Source organism: Onychostruthus taczanowskii, unplaced genomic scaffold, assembly GCF_017590055.1.
Source record: "Onychostruthus taczanowskii isolate IOZ18803 unplaced genomic scaffold, ASM1759005v1 scaffold61, whole genome shotgun sequence".
Classification (NCBI taxonomy): domain Eukaryota; kingdom Metazoa; phylum Chordata; class Aves; order Passeriformes; family Passeridae; genus Onychostruthus; species Onychostruthus taczanowskii.
Window position 1 is genome coordinate 5943891 of NW_024503790.1, and position 25623 is coordinate 5969513.

General features: G+C 58.5%; 1 protein-coding gene across 1 annotated transcript; it reads right to left on the bottom strand.

Annotated features, from left to right (window-relative positions):
* Positions 1-7415: 7415 nt before the first annotated feature.
* On the bottom strand, positions 7416-24266 carry KLHL17 (kelch like family member 17). The gene is made up of 12 exons (XM_041419576.1): positions 24145-24266; positions 15037-15290; positions 14138-14259; positions 13496-13717; positions 12461-12577; positions 11790-12003; positions 11556-11700; positions 10529-10696; positions 10161-10249; positions 9241-9314; positions 8311-8492; positions 7416-7775 (listed from the first exon to the last, which is right to left on the bottom strand). The coding sequence occupies exons 2-12, from the start codon at positions 15245-15247 to the stop codon at positions 7547-7549; spliced, it is 1773 nt and encodes a 590-aa protein (XP_041275510.1). The 5' UTR covers positions 15248-15290; positions 24145-24266; the 3' UTR covers positions 7416-7546.
* Between the last annotated feature and the right edge of the window lie 1357 nt (positions 24267-25623).

The following is a 25623-nucleotide window of genomic DNA, read 5'->3' on the forward strand; positions in this document are numbered from 1 at the left end:
TCCCAGAAACCCATCCTAGAGCATTCTCCCGAAAGGAATTTGGGCGATTAACCCACCCTGGAGCGTTTTCCCAAAAGGAATTCAGCCGACAATCCAATCCCATCCTGCAGCATTTTCCCAAAAAGAAATTGGGCCGATAATCCCATCCCAGAGCATTCTCCAAAAAGGAATTGGGTCGATAATCCCATCCCAGAGCGTTTTCCCAAAAGGAATTGGGCCCGCTGCGCTGGCGGAGATAAGGATGCAGTGAAATAAAGTTGGTGGTTGTTGTTTAAGCATTAACAAAAATCCCCAGGGTTGAAGGGTTCCAAAGGGTTCCCCCTTCCCAGCGGGGTTAAAGATATAAAAATAAATGGGGGGGAAAAAAAATCAAACTGGACACTAATCAAAATCTAGGAATGGTGGGAAATGGATCAAGGGAGCAAAGAGCAAAAGGAGATGTGCACGAGCAGCAAAAAAAGAATATTTGTAGAAGAAACGCTTTAAAAGAACGCAAACTGAAGATTTCTGACTGTGCTGTGAGTGCCTCACTGCATGGAAATATAAACAATAAAAATGAGAAGTTAATGACAAAAGGTAAATGCAGACTCAATGTTTCTGTGGTGGAAAAACCCCCAGGAGTTACAGCCATAGGAAACGAGAAACCCTTTTTATTTTCAGGTGACAGCTAAGAGGTAAACACAAAATGAATGCTCTGGATCAAAAAAATAAAATTCACATTAGAAAGTTTGAAAGAGCTGAACACAAAGGGTTTGAGTCACTGTTGCAATTCAGTCTTGCAGGACCATGGAATTTGCACAGAAATTGCATAATTTAACAGGGATATCAATGTTTCCATGGGTAAAAAACCACCCCGGTAATTATGGGGTTGCCAGTTGACAGTAATTCCTGGGAAAATGATGTAACAGCTGTGAGGGAGTTGGATTAACTTTGAGAATTACAGGAGGAGAATATAATTAATACAAATCAACACGGGGCTGTGGAAATCAGATCTTGTCAAAACGAATTGAATTGATGGCACGTTTGGAAAAAAATCAGATTTAGTGAACATAAATAACAGTGATGTAATTAACACCAAAAAGGATGTGATGTGACAAATCTACAGGTTATTTTAGGAGGTTTTCCTGGAGAATCTGTTGGAATCAAGCTGGGGTTGGTTGATAGACACACAGGGGGTGTTGGACTGTTCCCATTTGTGGTGGTTTCACCCTTTCAGTAACAAAATATTCCCCAAAAAGGGATTGCACGGTCAGGCCACACTCGCCAGGAGAGAGCAGCTGAGAACGGATGTGCCACAAAATTTCTCCCCATTTTTGACCTTTAAAAGCAGCTCCTTTTCCCCCCTCCCCTTGGTGCCCAGAATCCATTAACCCTTCCTGGCCCAGCACAACACCCCTCTGGAGGGCCCCCACCACAAATTCCGTGATTTTCATGGCAGGGGCTGCTCTCTGCTCTCCGCACAGCTGGCAAACAGCACAACAACAGCCCAGCACCTCCTGGCCGTGGTCAGACCCTGCAGCAAACAGCCCCGGCTGTGTTCTGTGCAGAAAAGTGTGATTCCTCCTCGGATCCGTGGCTAACACGCTCAGGCCGTGACCACAAACGTGCTGTTCCTCCAGTTGGTTCTAAATAAAACCTCCCAGCTCAGAGCAGGGGCACAAGTGCTGCTGCTGCTGCATGTCCTGCTGTTGTCACAGGTCCTGTCTGCTCACTGGGACAGCAGTGACACCAGCAGGGCTGGCAGGGCCAGGTGGCACTGGTGCCTTGAGAGGCTGACCTGGAACAGAGGCTGGACAGTTAAAGGAATAAAGTGGGTTTTAAAATAAATAAAGGAAGTTAAGGGCTAGACAGGGTTAAAGGAATAAAGTGGGGTTTAAAATAAATAAAGGAAGTTAAAGGCTAGACAGAGTTAAAGGAATAAAGCGGGGATTTATTAAAAGGCCTTAAAAAGAACACAGCTCGGGCAGTACAAGAGCCTGGCCAGGTCTACACCCAAGGTGGACTCCAAGTCATGAGTTTTCACACTTTTATCAGTTTTGGTCCATTTCCATATTGGGTTAACTGTCCAATTCCAGCTCCAGGTGATGCAGTCCCACCCTCCCACTTTGCTCTCCTCCATTCCCTGTTGTTTTACACTTTTTGGGCGTGATGGATCCAAGATGGACTCAAGCCAGACCCAAGATGGATCCAAGGTGGATCCAAGATGGACAATGGGTCATGAGTTTTCACACTTTTATCAGTTTTGGTCCATTTCCATATTGGGTTAACTGTCCAATTCCAGCTCCAGGTGATGCAGTCCCACCCTCCCACTTTGCTCTCCTCCATTCCCTGTTGTTTTACACTTTTTGGGCGTGGAGCTGCAGCAGTGTCCTTGGTTCTGGAGCTCAAAAAGGATTATTTTGTGTGACTGAGCTGCGAGGAAAACTTGCTAACACTTTATATGAAGCTCAGGGTTATATCCCAATGCAGTACAGAATGTGGAAAATGTGAAAGCTCAAACTTAAGGCATTACACCAGTGGCTGAGGACAGGCCTGTCACCAGCGTGAGGGCACAAAGCTCTCCCAGAGCCCCTGGATCTGCTTCCAGGAGAGCCTGAATGGTTGGGCAGCAGCCCCCCTGCACTCCAGGAAGGCTTTCAGAGCTTTCAGTTATTTATAGGAGCCAAAGCAGGAGCAGCAGGAAAGGGGACACGAGGGGCTGCAGCCGGGCCAGGCATTCCAGCTCCCCCTCAGGCCTCAGGGCTGGTGCCAGCAGCTCCTGCAGGCCCTGAAATGGCCTCAGCATTCTCCTCCTGGGGAACAGCTCTGAAATGGCCTCAGCATTCTCCTCCTTCGGCAGCAGCTCTGAAATGGCCTCAGCATTCTCCTCCTGGGGAAAAGCTCTGAGATGGCCTCAGCATTCTCCTCCTGGGGAAAAGCTCTGAGATGGCCTCAGCATTCTCCTCCTGGGGAAAAGCTCTGAGATGGCCTCAGCATTCTCCTCCTGGGGAAAAGCTCTGAGATGGCCTCAGCATTCTCCTCCTGGGGAAAAGCTCTGAGATGGCCTCAGCATTCTCCTCCTGGGGAAAAGCTCTGAGATGGCCTCAGCATTCTCCTCCTGGGGAAAAGCTCTGAGATGGCCTCAGCATTCTCCTCCTGGGGAAAAGCTCTGAGATGGCCTCAGCATTCTCCTCCTGGGGAAAAGCTCTGAGATGGCCTCAGCATTCTCCTCCTGGGGAAAAGCTCTGAGATGGCCTCAGCATTCTCCTCCTGGGGAAAAGCTCTGAGATGGCCTCAGCATTCTCCTCCTGGGGAAAAGCTCTGAGATGGCCTCAGCATTCTCCTCCTGGGGAAAAGCTCTGAGATGGCCTCAGCATTCTCCTCCTGGGGAAAAGCTCTGAGATGGCCTCAGCATTCTCCTCCTGGGGAAAAGCTCTGAGATGGCCTCAGCATTCTCCTCCTGGGGAAAAGCTCTGAGATGGCCTCAGCATTCTCCTCCTGGGGAAAAGCTCTGAGATGGCCTCAGCATTCTCCTCCTGGGGAAAAGCTCTGAGATGGCCTCAGCATTCTCCTCCTGGGGAAAAGCTCTGAGATGGCCTCAGCATTCTCCTCCTGGGGAAAAGCTCTGAGATGGCCTCAGCATTCTCCTCCTGGGGAAAAGCTCTGAGATGGCCTCAGCATTCTCCTCCTGGGGAAAAGCTCTGAGATGGCCTCAGCATTCTCCTCCTGGGGAAAAGCTCTGAGATGGCCTCAGCATTCTCCTCCTGGGGAAAAGCTCTGAGATGGCCTCAGCATTCTCCTCCTGGGGAAAAGCTCTGAGATGGCCTCAGCATTCTCCTCCTGGGGAAAAGCTCTGAGATGGCCTCAGCATTCCCATCCTGGGGAACAGCTCTGAAATGGCCTCAGCATTCCCATAATGGAGCAGCAGCTCTGAAATGGGAATACAAAGCCCTTCACACCCACCCAGGCCCCAGACACCCTCAGCTGAGCCTGGGGTTGGGATTGGGCAAAAAGCTGCTCCTTTTAGCTCAGCTGTGCCACAGCAGAGCCTTCCAAAGTGGTTTGGGCCCCTCTGGCTTCCTCTACCAACACCCCCACCAGCAGGGCCAGTCCCAGCTGGGCTCCAGATGGGAGTTCTGAGCCTCAAAGCCTGGAACCAGGCAGATGAGAGCTCATAGAATCACATCCCAAGTCACAAGGGATCCACTAGATCAGAGTCCAACCCCTGGCCCTGCCCAGGCACCCCAATAACACTACCCTGAGAGCATTGCCCAAATGCCCCTGGAACTCTGGGACCCCTTCCCTCGGGAGCCTGGGCAGTGCCCAACACTCTGGGGAAGAACCTTTCCCTGATCTCCATCCCAAACCCTCCCCTGACACAACCTGAACCTCCCCTGGCTGCTCAGGCAGATGCAGAGCAGTGCACCCTCTGCCTGGGATCCCTGCCCTGGCTGGAAGCAGGGAGCAGCCCCAGGAGCCAGCCAGGGAAGGGAAGGGAGAGTGAAGGATGCACGAGGCAGGATCCGATATTCAAGAAAATGTCTTTATTGTACACGTTGGCTTCTATTGCTTGTATCCCCTCCCCAGTCCCATGTAGTGCAAAAAATTCAGAGAAACAGAGTTCCACATAAATAAAGTCGGATAAGTTACAGAGAAATCAAAGTGACAACGCTTGGACATGGATCTGGACCAGGTGTGCCCAGCAGGGAGGCCAAGGGAGCCTCTGCCCCCAAATCAGGGCAGGGGCTCCTGCCTGGCCCTGCTGGGAAAAACCCCAGAATCCGGAGCCCCCTGGCTTGGGGATGCTCCTCTGCTGGGGAATTCAGACAAGGAACATCTTGGGTGAGACACCACGGACTAAAACTGGCAGGGAAGCCACACAGAGTTGTTCTCCTCCCCTCAGACAGGGTTGCTACGCACAGACAGACAGACACAGACACGCGTCCCCTCCGAGCTCTCCTCCTCCTCCTCCTCCTCGGCAGGGGACGTGCAGCACCAGGAGCAATCCCGCCCTGGCATCTCCCAGGGCAGGTGCTGACACCTCGTGTCCACACAGTGTGGGTCGGGGGGCTCGGGACCCCCAGAAGATGCTGGGGAATTGTTTTGCCCTTTTCCTGCATAGTTTGGGCAGCAGAGACAGGAGGCTCCCTCCTCGCCGGGTTCCCATGGGTCAGGCTCAGTGGGATATTGCTCAGGGCCCAGCCAGGGGGGACAGGAGTCACTGTGCCCTGTCCCTGCTCCTCAGGAAGCAGGACAGCACCACACAGGATTTGCAGTGTGGCCGCTGAGGATCCCAACGGAAGCCAAGGGCACGTGGCATCAAAATTCTCCCAGCTGCTGCATTTTTCACTTCCCTCAGGTTTTGCTCCCAAGGCACAGCTCCCTCTCCACTCTGCAGCAGCCCCAGCTGGAGCAGAGGCCGAGCCACTGCCACATCTCATTCCTATTTTGAAACCAGCCCTGTTTCTCCCTCAGCAGCTCCTGCACTGCAGCTCCTGGCTGGGTTCTACTCTCCCTTCATTCCTGACTCCTCCTGAGCTCCTCAGCACCAGCCCCTTCCACCTCTCCATGGGGCTTTTGGGCTGCTCCTCCTCCAAAGGGGGCCCTGGAGCCAGGGACACCTTGATGTGAGCCCAGCAGGAGAGTGAAATCCTGATGTTGATTTCAGGAATGGGATGGAAAGGGTTGAGAGCTCACTTGGGTAGAGGCACATGCACAAAACAGAGCAGATTTCACTGGTTTCATCATTTTTTTGCACAAAGCAGATTGCTCTGACCTTCTTGGGGCAGCCCACATGGACCAGGAGACAACTGCAGAGCCTGGACACCCACAGGGGCCTCTGCAGGACAGGGAGAGCTGCTGGCCTGTGACAGGCTGGGGCAGGGAGAAGGGGACAAAAAGAAGATTTGGAGCCTGTTCCAAAAGCCAAAAAGGCCTCCTCAGCCTGAGAAGCTCAGACTGTCCTTGGGGAGAGGCTGGAGGGGGAAGCAGCCCTGCTTTCCAGAAGCTGCTGGGAATTCCAGGTGTACAACGTGAGGCACTGTGAGTGGGCTTGTGAGGGAGGCCAGTGAGCTTGGAAAACTTGCAGGCTCCAGTCCAGGGGAAATGAGACTGCCAAGAAAAGGATCTGAAGCTGGGGAGTCCCTGTCTCATTTTAAACTCATCTTTCAGAAGAGTTTAAAAAGCAGAAATCTCTTGAAAATTGAAGCAGAAATCTACTTGAAAATTCAGGCCCACAAGTACCACACGAGTGAAATCTGAGCTCTGTGATTGAGAACTGGGGAGTAAGAGGGAAAAAAGGAGAAAGGAACGAGTTCCAAACAGTTGGACCATATTTGCAATGCTACATTTGAACACGATTGAGGTACCAGTGGTTGAGTCGTTCCTCTGTGGTGTGGAGAGCACCTGACCTGTGCCTCAGCTCATGGCTCACACACACAGCACACCCTGAAAACACCACAGCACGGGAGCCCTGGCTCTAGGACAGGCCTAACAGTGCTAATTTATCCAAGCTTTAGTTCATTAAAGTGGTTGCTTAATTGCCAGGGAGTCGCTAATTGGAAATGGTCCCTCCCGTGCTGCTTTTGGCATCTCACACATGCACACACCCCACCCATCCAGAGAGAACTTCCAGGGCACAGGAATCATCTCCTCAACAAATGAGAAAAGGAACTGCATCCCTTCTGCTGCCTCGAGAGCAGAGGGGATGGGGAATACCAGGGCAGTGTAAAAAATAAAGGGATATGAAGTCATATTAGCGTTCAAATAAAAAAAGGCAAATAAAAAAATTAATACCCAAAAAAGTAATGCCAGGCAATCCTTCTCGTTCAGAAGGCTGGACTGTTCTTTTTCCAAGAACTGATTCCTTTCCACAAACCCAGAATCTGCTTTGCAGAGAGGGGAACAGCAAACAGGCCAGGCCATTCCCAGAGAGTCCCAGTCCTGGAGCCTGGGCCAGCGATGGCAGCGATGCCACCAAGGTCCCTGCGGCCACCTGCCTGGCCAGAGCCACGCTCAGCTGGGATCCCAGAGGGTCAGGGGAGCACTGGAGGGGTCAGGACCCTCCCCATCCTGCAGGGCTGTGCCTGGGCTGGGCTTCTTCTCTTGCTGTGGTTAAGGCATCAAAGAGACACCCTCGGAGCGGGGCAGCGGCCCCAGAGTCCGGAGCAGTGCACACAGGCTTGGGCTGAGTTTGGCTACAGTGACATTCAGAGGAGGGGGGTTGCACATCGGCCGTGTCCCCCGGGGCCACCACGGGGCTGGCGGTGCCCGGTGGCACGGCTGGAGCACGGCAATCCCAGAAGCAGCAATGGTTCGGGTTCCCCCTTGCCCAAAGGAGCTTTTGGGGGGTGCTGGATGAGTCTGGCCGGAGGGAGAGCCCCCTCTGCTCGCCCTCCAGGGAAGGGCCGGCCCTGGAAGCACATTTGGTGGCCCTGGTGACCCCGTGGGTGTCCCCAGAGCAGGGAGAGCCCCCCAGAGCAGGGCTGGGCTGGCGTTTGTGCTCCCCGCTCAGAGCGAGCGGGTGCCACCGCTGTCCCCCGGGGCCGAGGCACGGCCGGGCTCGGTGTCAAAGGCTCGTGGAGGACACCGAGAGGGTGGGCGAGGAGGGCGGGGGGAAGTTGAGGAGCTCCAGCACGGCCACCCCCACGCTGCTGCGGCGGGTGAACATGCAGGAGGCGGCCACCCACTTGTTGGTGCGGGGGTTGTACTTCTCGATGGAGTTCAGGCTGGAGCTGCCGTCGTTGCCCCCCACGGCGTAAAGCCACCCGTCCATGGCCACCAGGTCGTGGGTGCTCCTGGAAGGACGGAGCAGAGAGGGCAGGGGTGAGGCTGGGAGGTGTGGGGGGAGCTCAGCACGGCAGGGACCTGCCCAGAGCTCTGGCACCCCACAAACACCCGGTGGAAATGAACCGCTGGGGCACAAACAGGCAGAGCACAGCACAGAGCCACACATCTCCCCCTTCACTCTGACACTCTCGTCCAAACCTCATCAAATACCAAACCTCATCAAATACCAAACCCTCTGAGCCTAAAATGCTCGGACTTGCAAGCCTTAATTCCTCCCACAGCCCAGCAGCACCTCCGTGGGCTCAGCCAGCTCAACCCCTGGTTCTTTATGACCACGCAAACTGCTGAGGATAAATCCCTCTGCAGAACATCCCTGCTGTGCCCTCCTGGCTCTCCCTCCAATCCCTCTCAGCACAGCACGAGCGTGCTGAGCCAGCCACAAACCCTAAAACCCCAGGATGTGCCTGTGTTTTATGGCACCACAAGGTGAGATCCCCGCTCCTGCTGCAGCAGCTGAGGCTCCAGAGGGGCACAGCCCCTTACCTGCGGATGTTCATGGGGGCCACGCTCTCCCAGGTGTTGGATTTGGGGTTGTAGCGCTCCACGGAGTTAAGGCAACTGGTGCCATCATTGCCACCAGCCACGTAGAGCATCCCCTCGAGCACGGCCACGCCCGCGCTGCTCCGGCGGCTCAGCATGTTGGCAATGGGGCTCCAGGTGTTGATCTGGGGACAGGGAACCCATCAGCCACCCCACGGGGCATTTCCCACACATCCCTGCCAGGTCACTTCTATGGGGTCAGTCCTGCTCTGGCCACGCAGCTCCTGGCATGAAAACCCTTTTGGGGGGACCTCACTTCTTTCCTCCCCGCTGTCCCACAGTTGCCAGGAGGAATCTCAGCTGCCTGGCTCAGAGAGCACAGCAGCAGCTGGCAGGAGCCATGCCAGGGGCACAGAGATCCCCGTGCCAGGCCACCAGTTGTGCCCCAGCTGAATGCCAGCCCAGCCCCGGGGATTGAGCTGTATCTATTTCCAATTTGTGTGAGTGCAGCTGGGGCTTTGCAGTTCACGAAGAGCCTCCAGGACTTTCTCTTTGATCTTCCTGCAGTGACCGACCCTGCTGGAGCAGAGCTGTGGCCCTGGGCACAACACGTGTCCCCAGCCTGCCACGCTCCCTGCTCACCACGCTGGGTGTGCAGCCAGCAGGAGCTCAACTGGGAGCTGGGAACAGCTCAGGGCACGGACAGGATCCCTGCTGCCCACAGAACCACGGGCAGCAGGGCCAGAGGCTGTTCTGGTGGCCAAAACCTCACAGAGAGCTCTCACAGAGCAGCCTGGGATCACTCTGCTCAGGATTGCACCCTGGATGCCCTGTCCCTGCTGATCCCTCTCCGTCTCACAGCCATGCACGGTGGGGTAAGGCCTTCCTGAAGAGGGGAGAAGCACAAGAGTCACCCAAATCTCCCACATTTACCTGGGGCTCGTACTTCTCCACCGTGGCTAAGTGTGACGAGCTGTCGTAGCCCCCAACTGCATAGAGGTTGCCTTCTGCAAAGACAGAGGCACAGGCATGAGCTAAAGACACATCCCTGTCCCAGCACAGCCACTCACAACGTCACAGGTGCCACTCTGGAGGTGCCCACACAGGTCCAGGCTGAGCCTCACCACAGGTGCCACTCTGGAGGTGCCCACACAAGTCCAGGCTGAGCCTCCCCTGCCCCGGGCAGCTCCTCCCAGCATGGCCAGCCCGGCTCCCTGCCCTTCCAGCAGGAGTGGTGTGAAATATTCATCAGGCAGCTCCTCTGCAAAGCCTCCCAGAGAGCTCCTGCTGCTGCTGCTCCTTGACCTCCTCATACAGTGCTCCCTGCCGGAGCCCCGGGGTATTTTTAGCACTTTCCTGCAAAGGCTGGAGATTTTTAGCAGGATCGGCTGTGGCAGGCTCAGAAGGAGCTGGGGATGGAGGGGAGGGGAGTTCTGAGTCAGCAGCAAGAGCTGAAAGCAGAGAGCAGGGCAGGGCACAGGCACGGGGACACTGGGCCAGGTGGGAAGCATCCCCAGGGAGATCCAGCTCCTGCTGGGGTGAGAGTGGGGCTGGGATCATCGCTGAAAGGATTGTCCTGCTTCCACAGTGAAGGACTGATCAGGCTGCCCCTTTCTCTCCAGGGACAGGGGATCCCCCACAGGCAGCCCCCTGCTCCAAAGCAGAAGGGAACAATTTGTGGAACCTCCAGAGCGTGATGAACCCCAGGTGTCAGGGAGTCTGAGAAGGGCAGAGGCAGGGAGCACCCCAGGACGTGGCAGAGGGGGCAGGAACTGGAGCAGAGCAGCAAAAGGAACCCTCAGCAGTGCAGGAGAGCCTGCCCAGGACCCCCCAGCCCCCCTGGCAGCACCCACCCAGCGTGGCCACGCGGACGTAGCGTCTCCGGGTGCTCATGGCAGCGATGGAGGTCCAGGTGCCCGTCAGGGGGTCGTACCTCTCTGCGCTGCAGGGACACAGGGACAAAAGTTGGGACACTGGAAAAGCCCAGGTCAAAGCTCTTGGACATGGGGCAGCTCCCAAGGGAGTTGGGGATAGACAGGGGAAAAGGAGGAGCTGACCCAGGCTGGGTTCTGTTGGGGCAGAGGGCTACAAAGTGGGCATTTTTTCGCACTGGAAGAAGGAGCTGAGTTGCAAAACATCTACTGAAGGGTCAGGAGCAGGGCTCCCAGCTCAAGGACAGTGCATGCAGGAGCAGGGAGGGCTGGAGCAAGGCAATCCCTACCTGTTGAGGCACGAGGCCCCATCGTACCCCCCAGCAGCATAGAGGAGCCCATGGAGGGCTGCCACACCCAGGCAGCTCCTCCTGGTGCCCATGGACACCTCGGGCTGCCAGGAATTGGTGACAGGGTCGTAGGACTCCACCGTGGCCAGGTCAGAGGTCCCATCGTAGCTGCAGGGACAGAAGGGGAGTAGAGGCTGCTCAGAGAAGCTGTGGCAGCCCCTGGATCCCTGGAAGTGTCCAAGCTGGATGGGGTTTGGAGCAAACTGGGATGGTGGAAGGTGTGATGGGTGGGATGAGATGAGCTTTAAGGCTCCAAGCCAAACCAGTCTGGCATTCTAAGGGAAAGGGGAGGGCAATGCCCCAGTTCAGGAGGGGGCATTGCCCATGGGGAATGCCCATGGGGCATTTCCCACACATCCCTGCCAGGTCACTCCTGTGGGGGCAGCCCTGCTCTGACCACACAGCTCCTGGCATGAAAACCCTTTTGGGGGGACCTCACTTCTTTCCTCCCCGCTGTCCCACAGTTGCCAGGAGGAATCTCAGCTGCCTGGCTCAGAGAGCACAGCAGCAGCTGGCAGGAGCCATGCCAGGGGCACAGAGATCCCTGAGTGCAGGGAAGGGGCTTTTCCACGGCCACCCCAGAGATCCCAGGTCATGCTGCCCATCCATGCTCCCAGAGCAGCCCCATGCCACCCTCCCTGTGCCCCCCAGAGATCCCAGGTCACACTGCCCATCCGTGCTCCTGGATCAGCCCCGTGCCACTCTCCCGTGCCCCCCAGACATCCTGGATCATGCTGCCCATCCGTGCTCCCAGCACAGCCCCATGCCCCCCAGAAATCTGGGCTCACACTGCCCATCCGTGCTCCTGGATCAGCCCCGTGCCACTCTCCCGTGCCCCCCAGACATCCTGGATCATGCTGCCTATCCGTGCTCCCAGCACAGCCCTGTGCCCCCCAGAAATCTGGGATCACACTGCCCATCCGTGCTCCCGGATCAGCCCCGTGCCCCCCTCCCCGTGCCCCCTTACCCTCCCACGGCGTAGAGCTTGTTCCCAATGGCCGCGACGCCCACGCGGGCCCGGCGCGTGGACATGGAGGCCACCATGTGCCAGCGGTCCGTGCGCGTGTCGTAGGCCTCGCAGTCGCCGTGGATGGCAAACAGGCTCCCTCCACCTGCTCGGGGAGGGCGAGGGGAGCAAACACGGCCCAAACCCCCCCGGGATAGGGCAGGAATTCGGGGCGGGGGGGCGGCAGGGCCTTACCCACGGCGAAGAGCACGGTGCTGGCCCCCTCGCAGCGCCGCGGCCGCGTCCGGCTGTTGCCCAGCACCCCTCTCTGCTCGGGCATCAGGTGGTACTTGAGGGCCTCGATGAGCAGGTCCTTGCACTCCGAGTGGTGCCGCACCAGCAGCTCCGTGTCCACGTTGCTCATGAGGAAATCCCGGCTCAGCAGAGGCAGCCGCACGCACTTCATGAGCTGGGGGGGACAGCAGAGCACGCTTGGGACGCGGGCGTGGGACGGGGCAGGGGGACAGGGGGAGCTGAAGGGGGACAGGTTGAGATTAGGGAGAAATTCTTTACTCAGAGCATGGCACAGGCTGCCCTGGGGCTGCGCCATCCCTGGAAGTGTTCAAGGCCAGGTTGGAGCAGCCTGCGTTAGTGGAAGGTGTCCCTGCCCATGGCAGGGGGTGGAACAAGATGGGATTTAAGGTCCCTGCCAGCCTGGACTGGAAGTGGTAGGACAAGGACTTGCTGCTCCTGCCCTGTCCTGCAGCTTCCTCCAGCCATGTGCCCACCCAGCCCAGGCACTCAGAGATGGTGGGCACAACCAGCCCCCTTCCCAGCACTCTCACCTCTTTCCCAGCCCACTGTCCCCCTTTCCCAGCACTCCCTCCCCATTCCCAGCACTCTCAGCCCCTTCCCAGCAGGCTCACCCTGGGCACGTGCTGTCTCCTGCTGTCCACGTCGTGTTTGACCCAGCTGAGCACAGCCCTGTACACCTCCTCCTCCGAGGGCACGTTGAGGCTGTCGCTGGAAATGAGGTCCAGCACCTGCAGGGCGGGGTGGGGAGGGCAGTGCTGCTTGGAATGGACTGGGAGGAAAGGAGACATTCCCAGCTCCCAGCACGGTGGAGCAGCAGTGCCAGGGGCAGAGCTCTGCCTCCTGGACATGCTGGGGGTTCCAAACAGCAACCAGCTGCTCCAAAAGCAGCAGGTGCAGCTTTGTGGGGACAGCTCTGACCACCCTCCCTGGCTCTTCTTTTCCCCCCACTGTGGCTGAGGCTGCTGCAATGCCTGACAATGCTCCCTGATGTCACTGGCAGTGGCAGCAGGGAGATGACTCCGCTGGCATTTGTCCCTTCCATATTTCCTGGGACAGACCCAGCAGCCCTGGCTGCTCCAGAACTGTCCTTTCACCTGCCAACGGCTGCAGAGCTGCAGCAGGGGGAGATGTGGACCCTCCCCTCATTGTCACCCTCCCACTGCCCCGGGGATGGGTGAGGGGAGGTGTCTGATCCTGATCCACACAGGTCGGTGATGCAGAGCAAGGACTGGGAATTGTTCCTGCCCAGGGAGATGGGCCAGGGCCACATTGGCACCACATGATGACCAGCAAGAAAGATTAGCTGAGCTGATTTAAACATCCCAGCCACGTGCCCAGGGCAGCCAGCACCCATTCCCTGGGCTGTGCTCCCAGAGCCAGGGCAGTGTGCTCAGAGCTCACGTGGCGAGCACCAATGACCAAAATGACCCCCTGTCCTACCCTCCTATCCTTATTTCCCGTGGCATTCAGCCTGCTGACAGAGCTCTTCCCACAGCCTGAACAGAATGGGGCCAAAGCCCAGAACCTGGCTACACCCCCTGCCAAAGCCCATCCCCTCAGTGCACATCCCTCGGGCTTTTCCCTGACAGACAGAGCAGGACAAGCTTTGCTGCACCCAGACCTGCACACTGCCAGCGGGGCCTCACCTGTTTTAGGGGCAGCAGCATGAACTCCTCTGTCTTGGACACCTCCACGAAGTGCTGGAGGACGTACTTGTGGGCAGACTTGAGGAGGTCGCTGCAGGAGTGGGTGTCAGCAAAGCCCCGGATGCCCAAACAGTTGGAGGGGTCGAGCTGGCTGAGCAGGAACTTGCAGCAAGCATCCCGCACACCATTGAGCTGAAGCAGGCTGGCAGCAGGAAGAAGGGTCTGGCACAGTGGAAAAGAATGGGGGAAAAGGGAGTTTCCAGGGCAAGGAAATGATTTTCACCCTCGTCCCACTGTGAGGCAAGAGCAGAGCAGGTTTAGTGAGCACCTCCAGGCACAGAAGCAGAGAAAGGACAGAGCATTCCTGGTTTCTAAGGTGAAGAACAGCTGGGAAGGACACCTGTAACACCCCCCAGGGCCAGGAGAACGGCAGGTGCTCAGGAACAGGGCTGGGAACTGCACAGAGCTTTGAGGAGCCACCTCTGGGAAGGGAAGCAGCTCAACTCCCTGACCACTGCCAGACCCAGCTGCCACCATAGGAGCAGCTGGCAGTGCTGAGCAGGAGGAGAGAGGAGTGCCCAGGAGGAAAATGTGGTACAGAACAGCTTTGTGGAGAAGGGGGATGTGGGGAACAGCTCCTACCTGCACATTCCCCTCTCCCACCACGATCTCAGCTGTGTAGGCATACTGCACCAGCTGCTCCAGAGCCTGGGGGTCGATGTCATGCAGTGTCACATGGGTCTGGCGGCTCTCACTCATCTCATCTGGGACAAAGGACACCAAAAATGAACAAAACCCCCCAGCAGGGCTGTTTCCCCCCCCAGAGGATGCGTGGAACGAGCTGCATCCACCTCTGCATCCCAACCCAGGGAGGTTTTCTGTCCAGCTCTAGGGAATGGGACCAGGACTGGAGGAGGGACATCAGGATCCCAGGCAGGGAGGGACACCAGGATCCCATGCAGGGAGCTGAGGACAAAAGGAATCAGGGAAGGGCGTAGGATTTAACCATGCATGGAATGAGCTGCATCCACCTCCACACCACAGCCCAGGGAGGTTTTCTGCCCAGCTCTTAGCAAGGAGAGGCTGAAGGAATTGGGGGCCAGGACAGGAGAAGAAGAACCAGGGTCCTGTGCAGGGAGCTGTGGGCAAAGGGAATCAGGGAAGGGAGGGAAATGGAGGATTAAACCATGCATGGAACAAGTGGTTTGTTTCTGGAAGGTTTCCTGCCCAGCTCTAGGGACTGGGGGCCATCTGCAGGATGGGGGACACCTCCTGTGCAGGAGGGGGACACCAGGATCCTGCACACGGGCAAAGGGACTCAGGGAAGGCAGTGAAATGAGGAATATTCCTGCTCTTACTCACAGAAACGACACATGAAAGAGCAGAGCAGTGAGAACGGGGAGGGGGACAGAGCAGGGAAGGGACTTGGAGAGGGGAGAGCTGCCAGGGAAGGGATGTGGAGAGGGGAGAGCTGCCAGGGAAGGGATCTGGAGAGGGGAGAGCTGCCAGCCTGTCCCTGGGGAAGAGAGGACTCTACTTGCTTGTGAACATGGCGTGGAAGTAGGGGCTGCACGACGCCAGCACCACCTTGTGGGCCTTGATCTCCTTGGTGGCCACGTGCAGGACGATGTCGCAGAGCAGCCCCCGCTGCCTCATGCGGTTCATGCACACGAAGGCGTCGTGGTAGTGGCGCTTGGAGTTGTGGGAGATGCTGTGCCCGTCCCGGTTCAGCAGCTGCACTCCCCCCTCCATGGCTGCGGCGGGCAGCGAAGGGGGGAGCCCCCTCCCACCGCCTCTGCCAGGGGGGAAACAGAGGGTTAGCCTCAAAGAGGTGACCTGGAACACAGGCTGGCAAGGGGGACAGGAATAACCGGGGGAGTTAGTGAATGGCCTTCAGAGGATTCACCTTGGGCAGTGCTAGAGCCTGGCTGAGGCTACATCCAAGGTGGACCCAGGATGGACCCAAAATGGATCCAAGGTGGACCCAGGATGCACCCAAGATGAATTCAAGATGGACCCAAGATGGATCCAAGATGGATCCAAGATGGACCCAGGATGGACCCAAGATGGACCCAAGATAGATCCAAGACAGACCCAAGATGGACCCAAGGTGGACCCAAGATGGATTCAAGATGGATCCAAGATGGACTCAAGCCAGACCCAAGATGGATCCAAGGTGGATCCAAGATGGACAATGGGTCATGAGTTTTCTCACTTTTATCAGTTTTGGTCCATTTCCATATTGGGTTAACTGTCCAATTGCAGCTCCAGGTGATGCAGTCCCACCCTCCCACTTTGCTCTCCTCCATTCCCTGTTGTTTTACACTTTTTGGGCGTGGAGCTGCAGCAGTGTCCTTGGTTCTGGAGCTCAAAAAGGATTATTTTGTGTGACTGAGCTGCGAGGAAAACTTGCTAACACTTTATATGAAGCTCAGGGTTATATCCCAATGCAGTACAGAATGTGGAAAATGTGAAAGCTCAAACTTAAGGCATCAATGCAGGCTTTAGCCCTGGGTGATCCCTGTGGGAGCCACCACAGCTCAAGCACCCTGTGCTGACAGCGACCCTGACAGCTCTGACCAGGCCCTGCCGAGGAAATGTCACTTGGTTCAAACAAAGAGGGGAAATTCAGGTTCAATATGGGGAAGGAATTCTTCCCTGTGAGGGTGGGGAGGCCCTGGAATGGATTTTCCAGAGAAGCTGTGGCCCCTGGATCCCAGGCCAGGCTGGATGGAGCTCAGAGCACCCTGTGATGGTGGAAGAAGGTGCAATGGATTTTCCAGAGAAGCTGTGGCTGCCCCTGGATCCCAGGCCGGGCTGGATGGAGCTCAGAGCACCCTGGGATGGTGGAAGAAGGTGTCCCTGCCCACAAAACCAGATGATTTTTACAGTCCCTTCCAACCCAAACCATTCTGTGCTTCTAGGAAAACAAAACCTGCCTGATCAAGGAACATTTATTCACACTGAGATTCCCTCCCCCTGCTGCTCTTTGCATCCAGGCTGCTCCACAAGGCCTTTGGCTGCCTCTGTGCCAGCAGCCCCCAGAGCTGGGGGGGCGAGGAGGGGATGACTGAGCAGCAGGAGGAAGGAGGGGGAGGCAGCAGCAGGGAAAAAACATCTTGAACCCAACCCGAGCTGCATCCCTGCGGCGAGAGAATCCCCTCAGCCCCCGCTCCTGCACACCTCCACATCAGCCCTGCTGAGCCTAAAAATAGCAAGCCAGCATCCTGTGCCTGCTCAGCCACGGAGGCAGCCTGCTCCTGCCTTTTTAAGGAGCAGTTGTAGCGCTACGAGAGTCTGGGGGAGGATGAAAAAGATGAATAAACATGTTTCCTGAGCGGGGAGAAGCCTGCAATGCCCTTTGCTGTTGGCTACGAGGTCCCTGCTCTCCCAGGGCCTGTGCTGCCTTCCAGCAGGGACAGCAGGATGTCACCGTGCCCTCGGCAGCAGGGAACAGCCCGGGAGTGTGGTCCTGTCCTCTCACATCCCATTTGGGAAGCTGCAGCATCCCCGGGACATCCCATCTCCTAATTCATCTCCTGATTCCCATCTGCTGGCTGAGATGTCCATGGAAAGGAGGGGTTTTGTTATTCACATCCCTGAATTCCAGAGGGGCAGGGTTGGGCTCCAGAGGGGCAGGGTTAAACTCCAGAGGGGCAGGGTTGGGCTCTAGAGGGGCAGGGTTAAACTCCAGAGGGGCAGAGTTAAACCCAAGAGGGGCAGAGTTAAACCCCAGAGAGGCAGAGTTAAACTCCAGAGGGGCAGGGTTGGGCTCTAGAGGGGCAGACTTAAACTCCAGAGGGGCAGGGTTAAACTCCAGAGGGGCAGAGTTAAACTCCAGAGGGGCAGGGTTAAACTCCAGAGGGGCAGAGTTAAATCCCAGAGGGGCAGGGTTAAGCTCCAGAGGGGCAGAGTTAAGCTCTAGAGGTCCTTTCCCAGAGCTGCTTTAGGGCAGGGAGCAGACAGAGCTTCCCCACCTCTCTCCCCATCCCCAGCCAGGGTTTTCCTGCTCTGCCTGGGCTGCTCTCTCTGTGTCATCCCTGCTGAGCACACTTGTCCCCATCAGTATTTCGGTCATGTCCCTGCTCCTCGTCCCTCCAGGGGGCTGGGAGGGGGGACAGGAGCTCCCAGATCTGCAGCAGTGGCAGGGCTCAGAGGGGACAGGCAGGACACAGCTGGGAAAAGGTGGCATTGCTGCTCCTGGGGATTTGTGAGGAAGGGTTTGCCACCCTGGGGCAGCACCCAGAGGCCACAGCAGGCTGGGGGTGCTGCTGGAGGCTTTGGGGGGGAATTCCAAAGAGCTGGAAGCGCTGGGCTCACTTCCAGCCCTGCCACGAGTCACTGTGGCCCTGGGTGAGTGACAAGGGTGACACTGTCCTGGGGACACAGTGACCCTCATGGCCAGGAGGCAGAGCTCAGTGTCCTCTCCCTGTGGTCCCCAGGGCTGGCACAGGGCTGCGTGCCACCCACCCTGAGCTGTGACACCACCACGGTGTCACCCAGCCTGTGACACGGCCCAGCAGGACAAGAGGGAGGTGCCACCCCCGCCACTGCACTGCCACTGGGCTCCACGGCTGTCCCCAAAGCAGGGCACAGTCCTGGCAGCCTGAGCCAGCTGTGCTTGGGGATTTTTTTGTCTCCAGGCTCCCCGAGGAGCTGCTCGCCCTCCTGCCAGCCCCACGGGACAGTGTCACCCTCCTGGCATGGGGCTGCTTGGAGCCCTGCAGTGGGCACAGTCCCCCCTGTCCCCTCCACCCCACAAGAACCCGTTCCCATCGGATCTCCTGTGCTTTAACGGGTCAGAACAAAAGCAGTGTGGAAAAAGGGCAGGAGCAGCCCAGTGCTGCTCCCTGTGCCGAGCTCCCCACCTCGCTGGCAGCACCGAGCATTCCTCATTTCCCTGCTAAAACCTCATTGCCAGGAAATGAGGGTCTGTGGGCTGTCAGTAACGGGGAACCCTGCCTGCCCCACAGGAGACAGTGGAGCAGTGTCCAGAGCTGCACAGGGGTGAGGAAGCACAAGCCCACTTTTGTGGGCAGCAGCAGCAGTGCACGTGTCCCCACGGGCTGGGACGGATGTGCTGCCTCCCTTGGAATAACTCTGAGGTTGTGGCAAAGGAAAAAAAAAAACCCAAAAAAACAAAAAAAGGAGGGTTTGTTTGGCTTCTCTGCGCCAGAGCGTGGCCATGCATAACAGCTCTGTTAATTAATGCAAATGATCCCTGCCCAAAGGGAGGCCTGTTCTCTCCACACAAAAAAAACCATATTTTGCTGGGAGTGAAAAGAAGTGTGCTGAGCAATAAACAGGGAACAGAGCATCCTCCAGGGAGAAGTTCTGAGCCTGCCCTTTCCCCAGGAAGGCCCTGGAGAATAGCTTTTTGTTGACAGCCTGGATGGGGATTTTGTGTCTGGCAGCAGGGCTGGGAGGCAGCAGGGCCACATCCTGTGCAGCTGCTCAGATGGTGGGGACAGGGGATCAGGGCACAGCCCCCATGCCCTCAGGCCTGACGTGCAGCCAGGCTCCAATCCATCCCCTCCATGTGTCCCCATCCCTTTGTGCCGCGTCCCTGCTGGAAAATCAGCTGTTTGTGCACGGCTCTGCAGCTCCCACACAAGTGCTGCCTCTGGAGAAGGCACAAAGCCCTCAGTGGCACTCAGCTCAGCGTGTCACAGCAGCACAAACAGCTCTGCAAGGTGGCACCGTGGGGCCAGGTGCCCTCCCAGGGCTGGAGCCAGGGCAGTGCCCTCCAAAATGGCACAGCCAAACTGCCCCTGGGATGGAGCAAAAGCTTGGATCCCTGGGCAGGGAGAGGATCACAGTGGAGCAGCATTTTTAATTGATCAATAATCAAGTGCCAGGGTTGTTTTCACAGCTACAGCAGATCTGCACTGCCCTTACCCCTCAAACTCAGATATCCCAAATGATTCCTTCTTCCAGAGGGCCGATTACAAAATAAATTGCATTCCCACCTCTCCTGCTCCCTTCCCCACGATGAACACAAGCAGAGAGGATGGGAACCATTCAGCTGTGCCTGTCCAGGAGCCAGATGCAAAGCAGGCACTAAATCCAGGCAGCTGTCCCCACCAGGATGTGTCACATCAGCGCCGCTGACACAGAAAATAAAACGCTCTGGGGTTCAGTCCTTTCTCAGCCTGCACCCAGGGAGCTCCCAGAGGCACTGACACACTCCAGCTCACACCAGCTTCACTGTGAGCTCAGCCTGGGAGAGCTCAGCCCGGGAGAGCTCAGCCTGGGAGAGCTCAGCCCGGGAGAGCTCAGCCTGGGAGAGCTCAGCCCGGGAGAGCTCAGCCTGGGAGAGCTCAGCCCGGGAGAGCTCAGCCTGGGAGAGCTCAGCCTGGCAGAGCTCAGCCTGGCAAAGCCTAACCTGGGAAAGCTCAGCCTGGGAGAGCTCAGCCTGGGAGAGCTCAGCCCGGGAGAGCTCAGCCTGGGAGAGCTCAGCCTGGGAGAGCTCAGCCTGGCAGAGCTCAGCCTAGGAGAGCTCAGCCTGGCAGAGCTCAGCCTAGCAGAGCTCAGCCTGGCAGACTCAGCCTGGCTGGCAAGGAGCAGAGGGAGGGAGCTGCTCTGGCAGCAGGGGGATGCTCTGAGCTGCAGATCCTCAGCGCTCCCCACGGCAGAGTTCTGCACCTGTGCAGAGGTCAGGGCTGAGATTTTGGATGAAGTGTGGCAGCAAGGGAGCTGTGCCTCCTGGAAGCAGCCCTGCCCTCAGTGTGGGGCAGGAATTGGGGAGCTGGCAGTGCTGTGCAGAGGTCAGGGCTGAGATTTTGGATGAAGTGTGGCAGCAAGGGAGCTGTGCCTCCTGGAAGCAGCCCTGCCCTCAGGGCAGGAATTGGGGAGCTGGCAGTGCCAGGGAAGCTGGAACCCCTCGGTGGGGACACGAGAACACACAAATGGGGTGAGCAGCGGGGACAAGGAGCACAGCCCGGCCTTAAAACCCTCTCCAAACCTCCTCTCCTCTCATTGCCTCTGCCCCTGCTGCTCCTGCAGCTGCCTGGAATGGATCTGCTGCCAGGGAGCCTCGAGGCAGGGCAGGGCAGCACAGCCCAGCCAGCGCTGAGTCTGCAGGACTGAGAATCCCCAGCTCCCAGGAGGGCTGGGGCTTCTTCCTTTCTTTATTTATTTTTAATGAATTAGGCATAACTGACACGCACTGAATCCTCCTGTCTAGACATCTGCAGAGAAGTGACAAGCTGCCAGGGAGGATGTGGAGCCTCGGCAAGGGGGTGGGGAGGACAGGGAAAAGCTGCACTCCGCTGCCAGCTCCAGGCACAGAGACAGCGCTGGCTCCGGGCAAGAAGGGCTCTCAGCACTCTGACCTGGGCACAGCCTCTCAGCCCCTCCCCGGGCTGTCATCAGTGGCCCTGCTGCACACACCAATCTCTCCTAATTAAAGGCCAGCTCCTCGTTATTCCCTGGGGAGTTTTGTTTGGAAGCTCCAAGCCGCTCTCAGTCACCTCAGAAAGTGAGAGGAGGGAGCACGAGGCAGAGGAGCAATGCCCTGGGACATTCCCATGTACCAGAGGGATGAAGGGCAGCCTCATCATCCTCATCTCGGTGCCCACAGCCCTGTCCTCACCTCCCACAGGCAGCAGCTCTTCCTTCAGCCACCTCCAAACTCAGCTTTTGTCTCCCCTGTTTTGCAGCTCCAAGCAAGGCTCCATGCTTGAGGGATTCTGAGGCATCTGTGCCAATATTTGGGTCATTTTCAAGTAATTGGTCGTGAGGGTCGGGACTCGAGGAGGTTTGGGGCTGCTGAACTCCCGGGTTAGGGAGGAGCAAGGAATGGAAATGGATTCTTGCCTTCAGATGCTCAGCAAAACGTGCAGGTCCCCAGCTGCTCTGGGGTTAGACTGCAGCTCCCAGAGCCCAGCACAAAGCACAGCACAAGCTGAGCAAAACGAGCCCTCTGGCTCTGAGAGGAGCTGCAAATGTGGGTCATGTCCCGATTCCCCTTCCCAGTGTCCCCAGCAGCCACGGCAGAGGAGCCTCTGTCACATCCCGTGCTGGCTCATGGCACAGGCAGTGCCAACCTGGGCACACACAGCCAGAGCCCTGCCCAGGCAGCAGGGCCAGGCCCAGCTCGGGTGCACTGCCCATCCTGTGACAGAATCTCTGTCCCCAGCTCGTTTTTCAGACAGGTGAACACGAGGGGAGAGCGCTCAGGCAGCCTGAGCTGGGCACAGCCACGCTCCTGCCTCCCAGACCTGCAGCATCCTTGGTCCCAGCAGGGACTGTGCCAGCTGCTGGTGGCTCCAGGTGACAGAGGGACAGCTCAGAGCAGGTCACCGCTGCTCAGCAGTGCCCTGGAATTTGGTGAGACTCAGCAGGAGACACCACTTGGCTTCTAAAGGGAAGGATAACTCCGTGACACGAGGCAGCAGCAGCAGGGAAAGCAGGAAGAAGCACTCGGATCTGCTGGCTGCAAACAGGCAGGGAGATCTTTCACAGATGGACACGAAGCCATTCTGCTGTCTCTCCAAACCAGGGTCACCAGTGGGCACTGCCTGGCTCAGCCCTGTCACACCACAGGGATGACAGGTCAGGGATGGCTCCCAAAGCCCCCTCCAGCCCCTCTCTGCCAGCCCAGCTCTGCACCTCCTGCTCTCAACAAGCTCTGAGCTTCTTTGGAGCACTGGGAAAGTCTTTCCAAGGCAGGAAACAAAAGGATTCCCTCCCATCTTCTGGCCAGCAGCAGCACAGGCCACATCCCCAAACGCTGAGCTGTGAGGAGCATGTGACACCATGGCCTTGAGCTCACTGGCACAACGGGGGCCTGCCAAGGCCAGCAGGTCCCAGACCTTGGCAACTGCAGCTGGAGGAGCTCGAATTCCTGTCCCTGAGGAGCCACATCCTTTAGGGATGGTTGCAGAGCAGATGGAGCCTCTCAGGCCTCCCAAGGCCAGGCTCTGCAGGCAGATCCAGGACTCCAGCGGGGCTGCCCGAGCTCTGGAGCTGCTGAGGCTGAAATGCAGCAAAGCAGGGGCCCAGAGCAGGCTGCCCAGCACATCTCCAGCCTTCGGAGCACGCCTGCTCTGATTTCCACGCCTCTCCAGAGAGCCAGGCTGGCCGAGGGAGCGGGGGCAGATGGCTGCTGTCTGTGCTGGCAGAACAAAGCTGTCCCAGTGCCACCCCCGGAGCTGCCCTCGGCTGGCAGCGGGCACAGGGACCATCCCAGCTCCCCGAGATGCTGGGGAGCAGCTCCCTTTGGATGCTGGGCTCCCAAGCCAAGAGAGCAGGTGCCTGTTCTGCCTGCCAGCTCCTGGTGTGCTCTGAATTAGCTGCTCTTTGCTGTGATTCATTAATCACTCAGTGCTCAGGAAGGAAACTCAGATCTCTACACCCAACATCTCCCCGAGTCTTACTCAGTGCTGTGCTGAATAAAGGATTGCCAGCAGATGTTCACGGGTCGGGAGAGAAACTCGGGGTGCAGGGGGAAGGGATTGCAGAGAGGGCTCTGCTTTGGCTGCAGGGATCAAAACCAAAAGGCCACTGGACACTGAGGGGTCAGTGAGCCCCAAAACACCAGACCTGGAACAAACTAAAGGCTAAAGGTGCTAAAGGCACCCAGAAACATCCACGTGTTGCTGAATCACCTCCAGCAATGCAGAGCCCCCCGGGATAATGCTGTGGGACAGCAGGGAGTCACAGCAGAGCTGGCATCCTGCACAGAGAGCCACCAAAGCAAGGCCACTGCTCCTGCGGGCTGGCACAGAAGGGACAGCCAGGGACAGCCAGGGACAGCCAGGGACAGCCAGGGACAGCCAGGGACAACCAGGGACAACCAGGGACAACCACCTTCTCCTTCCTGCCGAGGTGCAGGGCTGTGTTCCCCGGAGAGGGAGGCGTTTGCTCAGGCAGCAGAACCAGCCCAGCTGCCAGCCTGGCCGGGAGCAGCTCCAGCTCCGGCAGCAATGCTGTGGCTCAAGGAGAGCCCTCTGCCCTGGCAGCCACTGCAGAGGCCACCAAAAAGCTTGGAAAAGCCAGCAAAACGCTTCTCCCGGTGCCCTTCAGCTGCCAGCCCCGAGCCCCCGAGGGCAGGGGACAGGGCCGGGCCAGCCCCGCTCTGCCCGGAGCTGCTGCTCTCCCCTTTTCCAGCGGGATCCGGCCAGGAGCCGGCAGAGGACAGGGGAGGAGGGCACAGGGATGCTGCCGGCCCCGGGGGCGATGCCGCGGTGCAGAGAGAGCGGCCACAGAGGCTGGGAAGGGCATGGGTCGTTCCAAACCCCTGCAAGTATTTGGGAACCACACCGGTTGTGCCAAAACCTCGGGAAGCGGCGCCGCTGGTCCCCCCACCCCGGTCGTGCTGCGTGGTACCCCGAAAAACAAACTTGCTCTCCGAGGAGGGATGCGCCGGGAGGGATGGAGCGGCAGCTCCTCCGGTGTGCCCCCATCATCCCCGGTGACCCCTCCGGTGTGCCCCCACGCCGTTACCCCCCCGCTCCCCCTCCTCCCGCGGGTCTGAGCGCCCCGGCCCTGCGGGGACAGCGGGAGAGAGAGGAGGAGGAAGAGAGAGGAGGAAGAAGAGAGAGGAGGAAGAAGAGAGAGGAGGAAGAAGAGGGAGAGGAAGAGGCAGCCGGAGAGGAAGAGCACAGGAGGTGCGGGCGGCAGGGCCGTGCCCCGGCGGTACTCACGGCTCCGGGGCGGCCACGGCCCAAGCCGGGGGATGCTGCGGGTCGCCGCTACCCCCGCACCGCCGCCGCCGGCCCCGGCCGGGGATTCGGGGCGGGCCGGGGGCGGGCAGGTGCGCGGCGGAGCCGGGCCGGCCCCGCGGCTGCGGCTTCCTCCGTCACCCGGAATAACCCCGAGCTCCGCGTGTCCGTGCGCGGGCCCGGCGCAGCGAACCGAGCGGCACCGGCCCCGCTGCGGGCCCGGCACCGGCACCGGCACGGGGGCGGGGCCAGCGGAGGGGGCGGGGCTAACCGGCAGAACAAGGCGGGGCGATGAGGCGAGGCCACGCCCCCGATGCCGCACAAAGGGCGAGGGGCGGGGTTAGCGAGGGGGCGGGGCTAGTGCTGGCGGGCGTGGCCTGGAGGGGTGTCCCAAAATAATTTAGGCAGGGAAGGAGTTTTGGGGTGATGGAGGCCGAGCTGGGGCCGATCAGCAGCTTGTCACCAGCCAGAGTGCCACCGCCAGGAGCGCCTGGGGCACCTGCAGGGATGGGTGCCCTGCCAAGGCCTGGTCAGCCTTTCCACGGAGAGATTCCTCCTGGTGTCCCACCTCAAAGCAGCCCTGGCGCAGCTTAAAACTCTGTCCTGGTGTCCTGTCACTTGTTACAGGACAGAGAGTGGCCATACCTGGCTGCAGCCTGCTGTCAGGTTGGTGTGCAGGGTGACAAGGTGTCCCCCGGCCTCCTCCAGGCCAGGCTCAGCTCCTTCAGCCGCTGCTCACAGGATGTGTGGTGCAGACCCTTCCCCAGCTCCATTCCCCTCCCTCGGACACACTGCAGCCCCTCAGTGTCCTTCCAGTGGGCACACAGCACCCCAACACCCTCCCAGTGGACACACTCCAGCCCCTCAATGCCCTCCCAGTGGACACACGGAACCCCAACACCCTCCCAGTGGACACACAGCACCCCAATACCCTCCCAGTGGACACACGGAACCCCAATACCCCTCCTTGGACACATTCCAGCCCTTCAATACCCTTCCAGTGGATATACAGCACCCCAATATTCTTCCAGTGGACAACACACAGCCCCCCAATACCCTCCCAGTGGACGCACAGCACCCCAACACCCCTCCCTGGACACACTCCAGCCCTTCAATGCCCTTCCAGTGGACGCACAGCCCCCCCCAATACCCTTCCTCGGACACATTCCAGCCCTTCAATGCCCTTCCAGTGGACAACACACAGCACCCCAACACCCTCCCAGTGGACACACAGCCCCCCAATACCCTTCCAGTGGACACACTGAACCCCAATACCCCTCCTTGGACACACTCCAGCCCCCCAATACCCTCCCAGTGGCCACACTGCAATGTCCCTCCCGATCTGAGGGCCCAGAACCGGTCAGGGCACTCGAGGCTCGGTCTCCGCAGTGCGGAGAAGGGCGGCAATCCCATTCCCGAGCCCGCTGCCCGCGCCATCCCCGATCCCGCCCGGGAATGTCC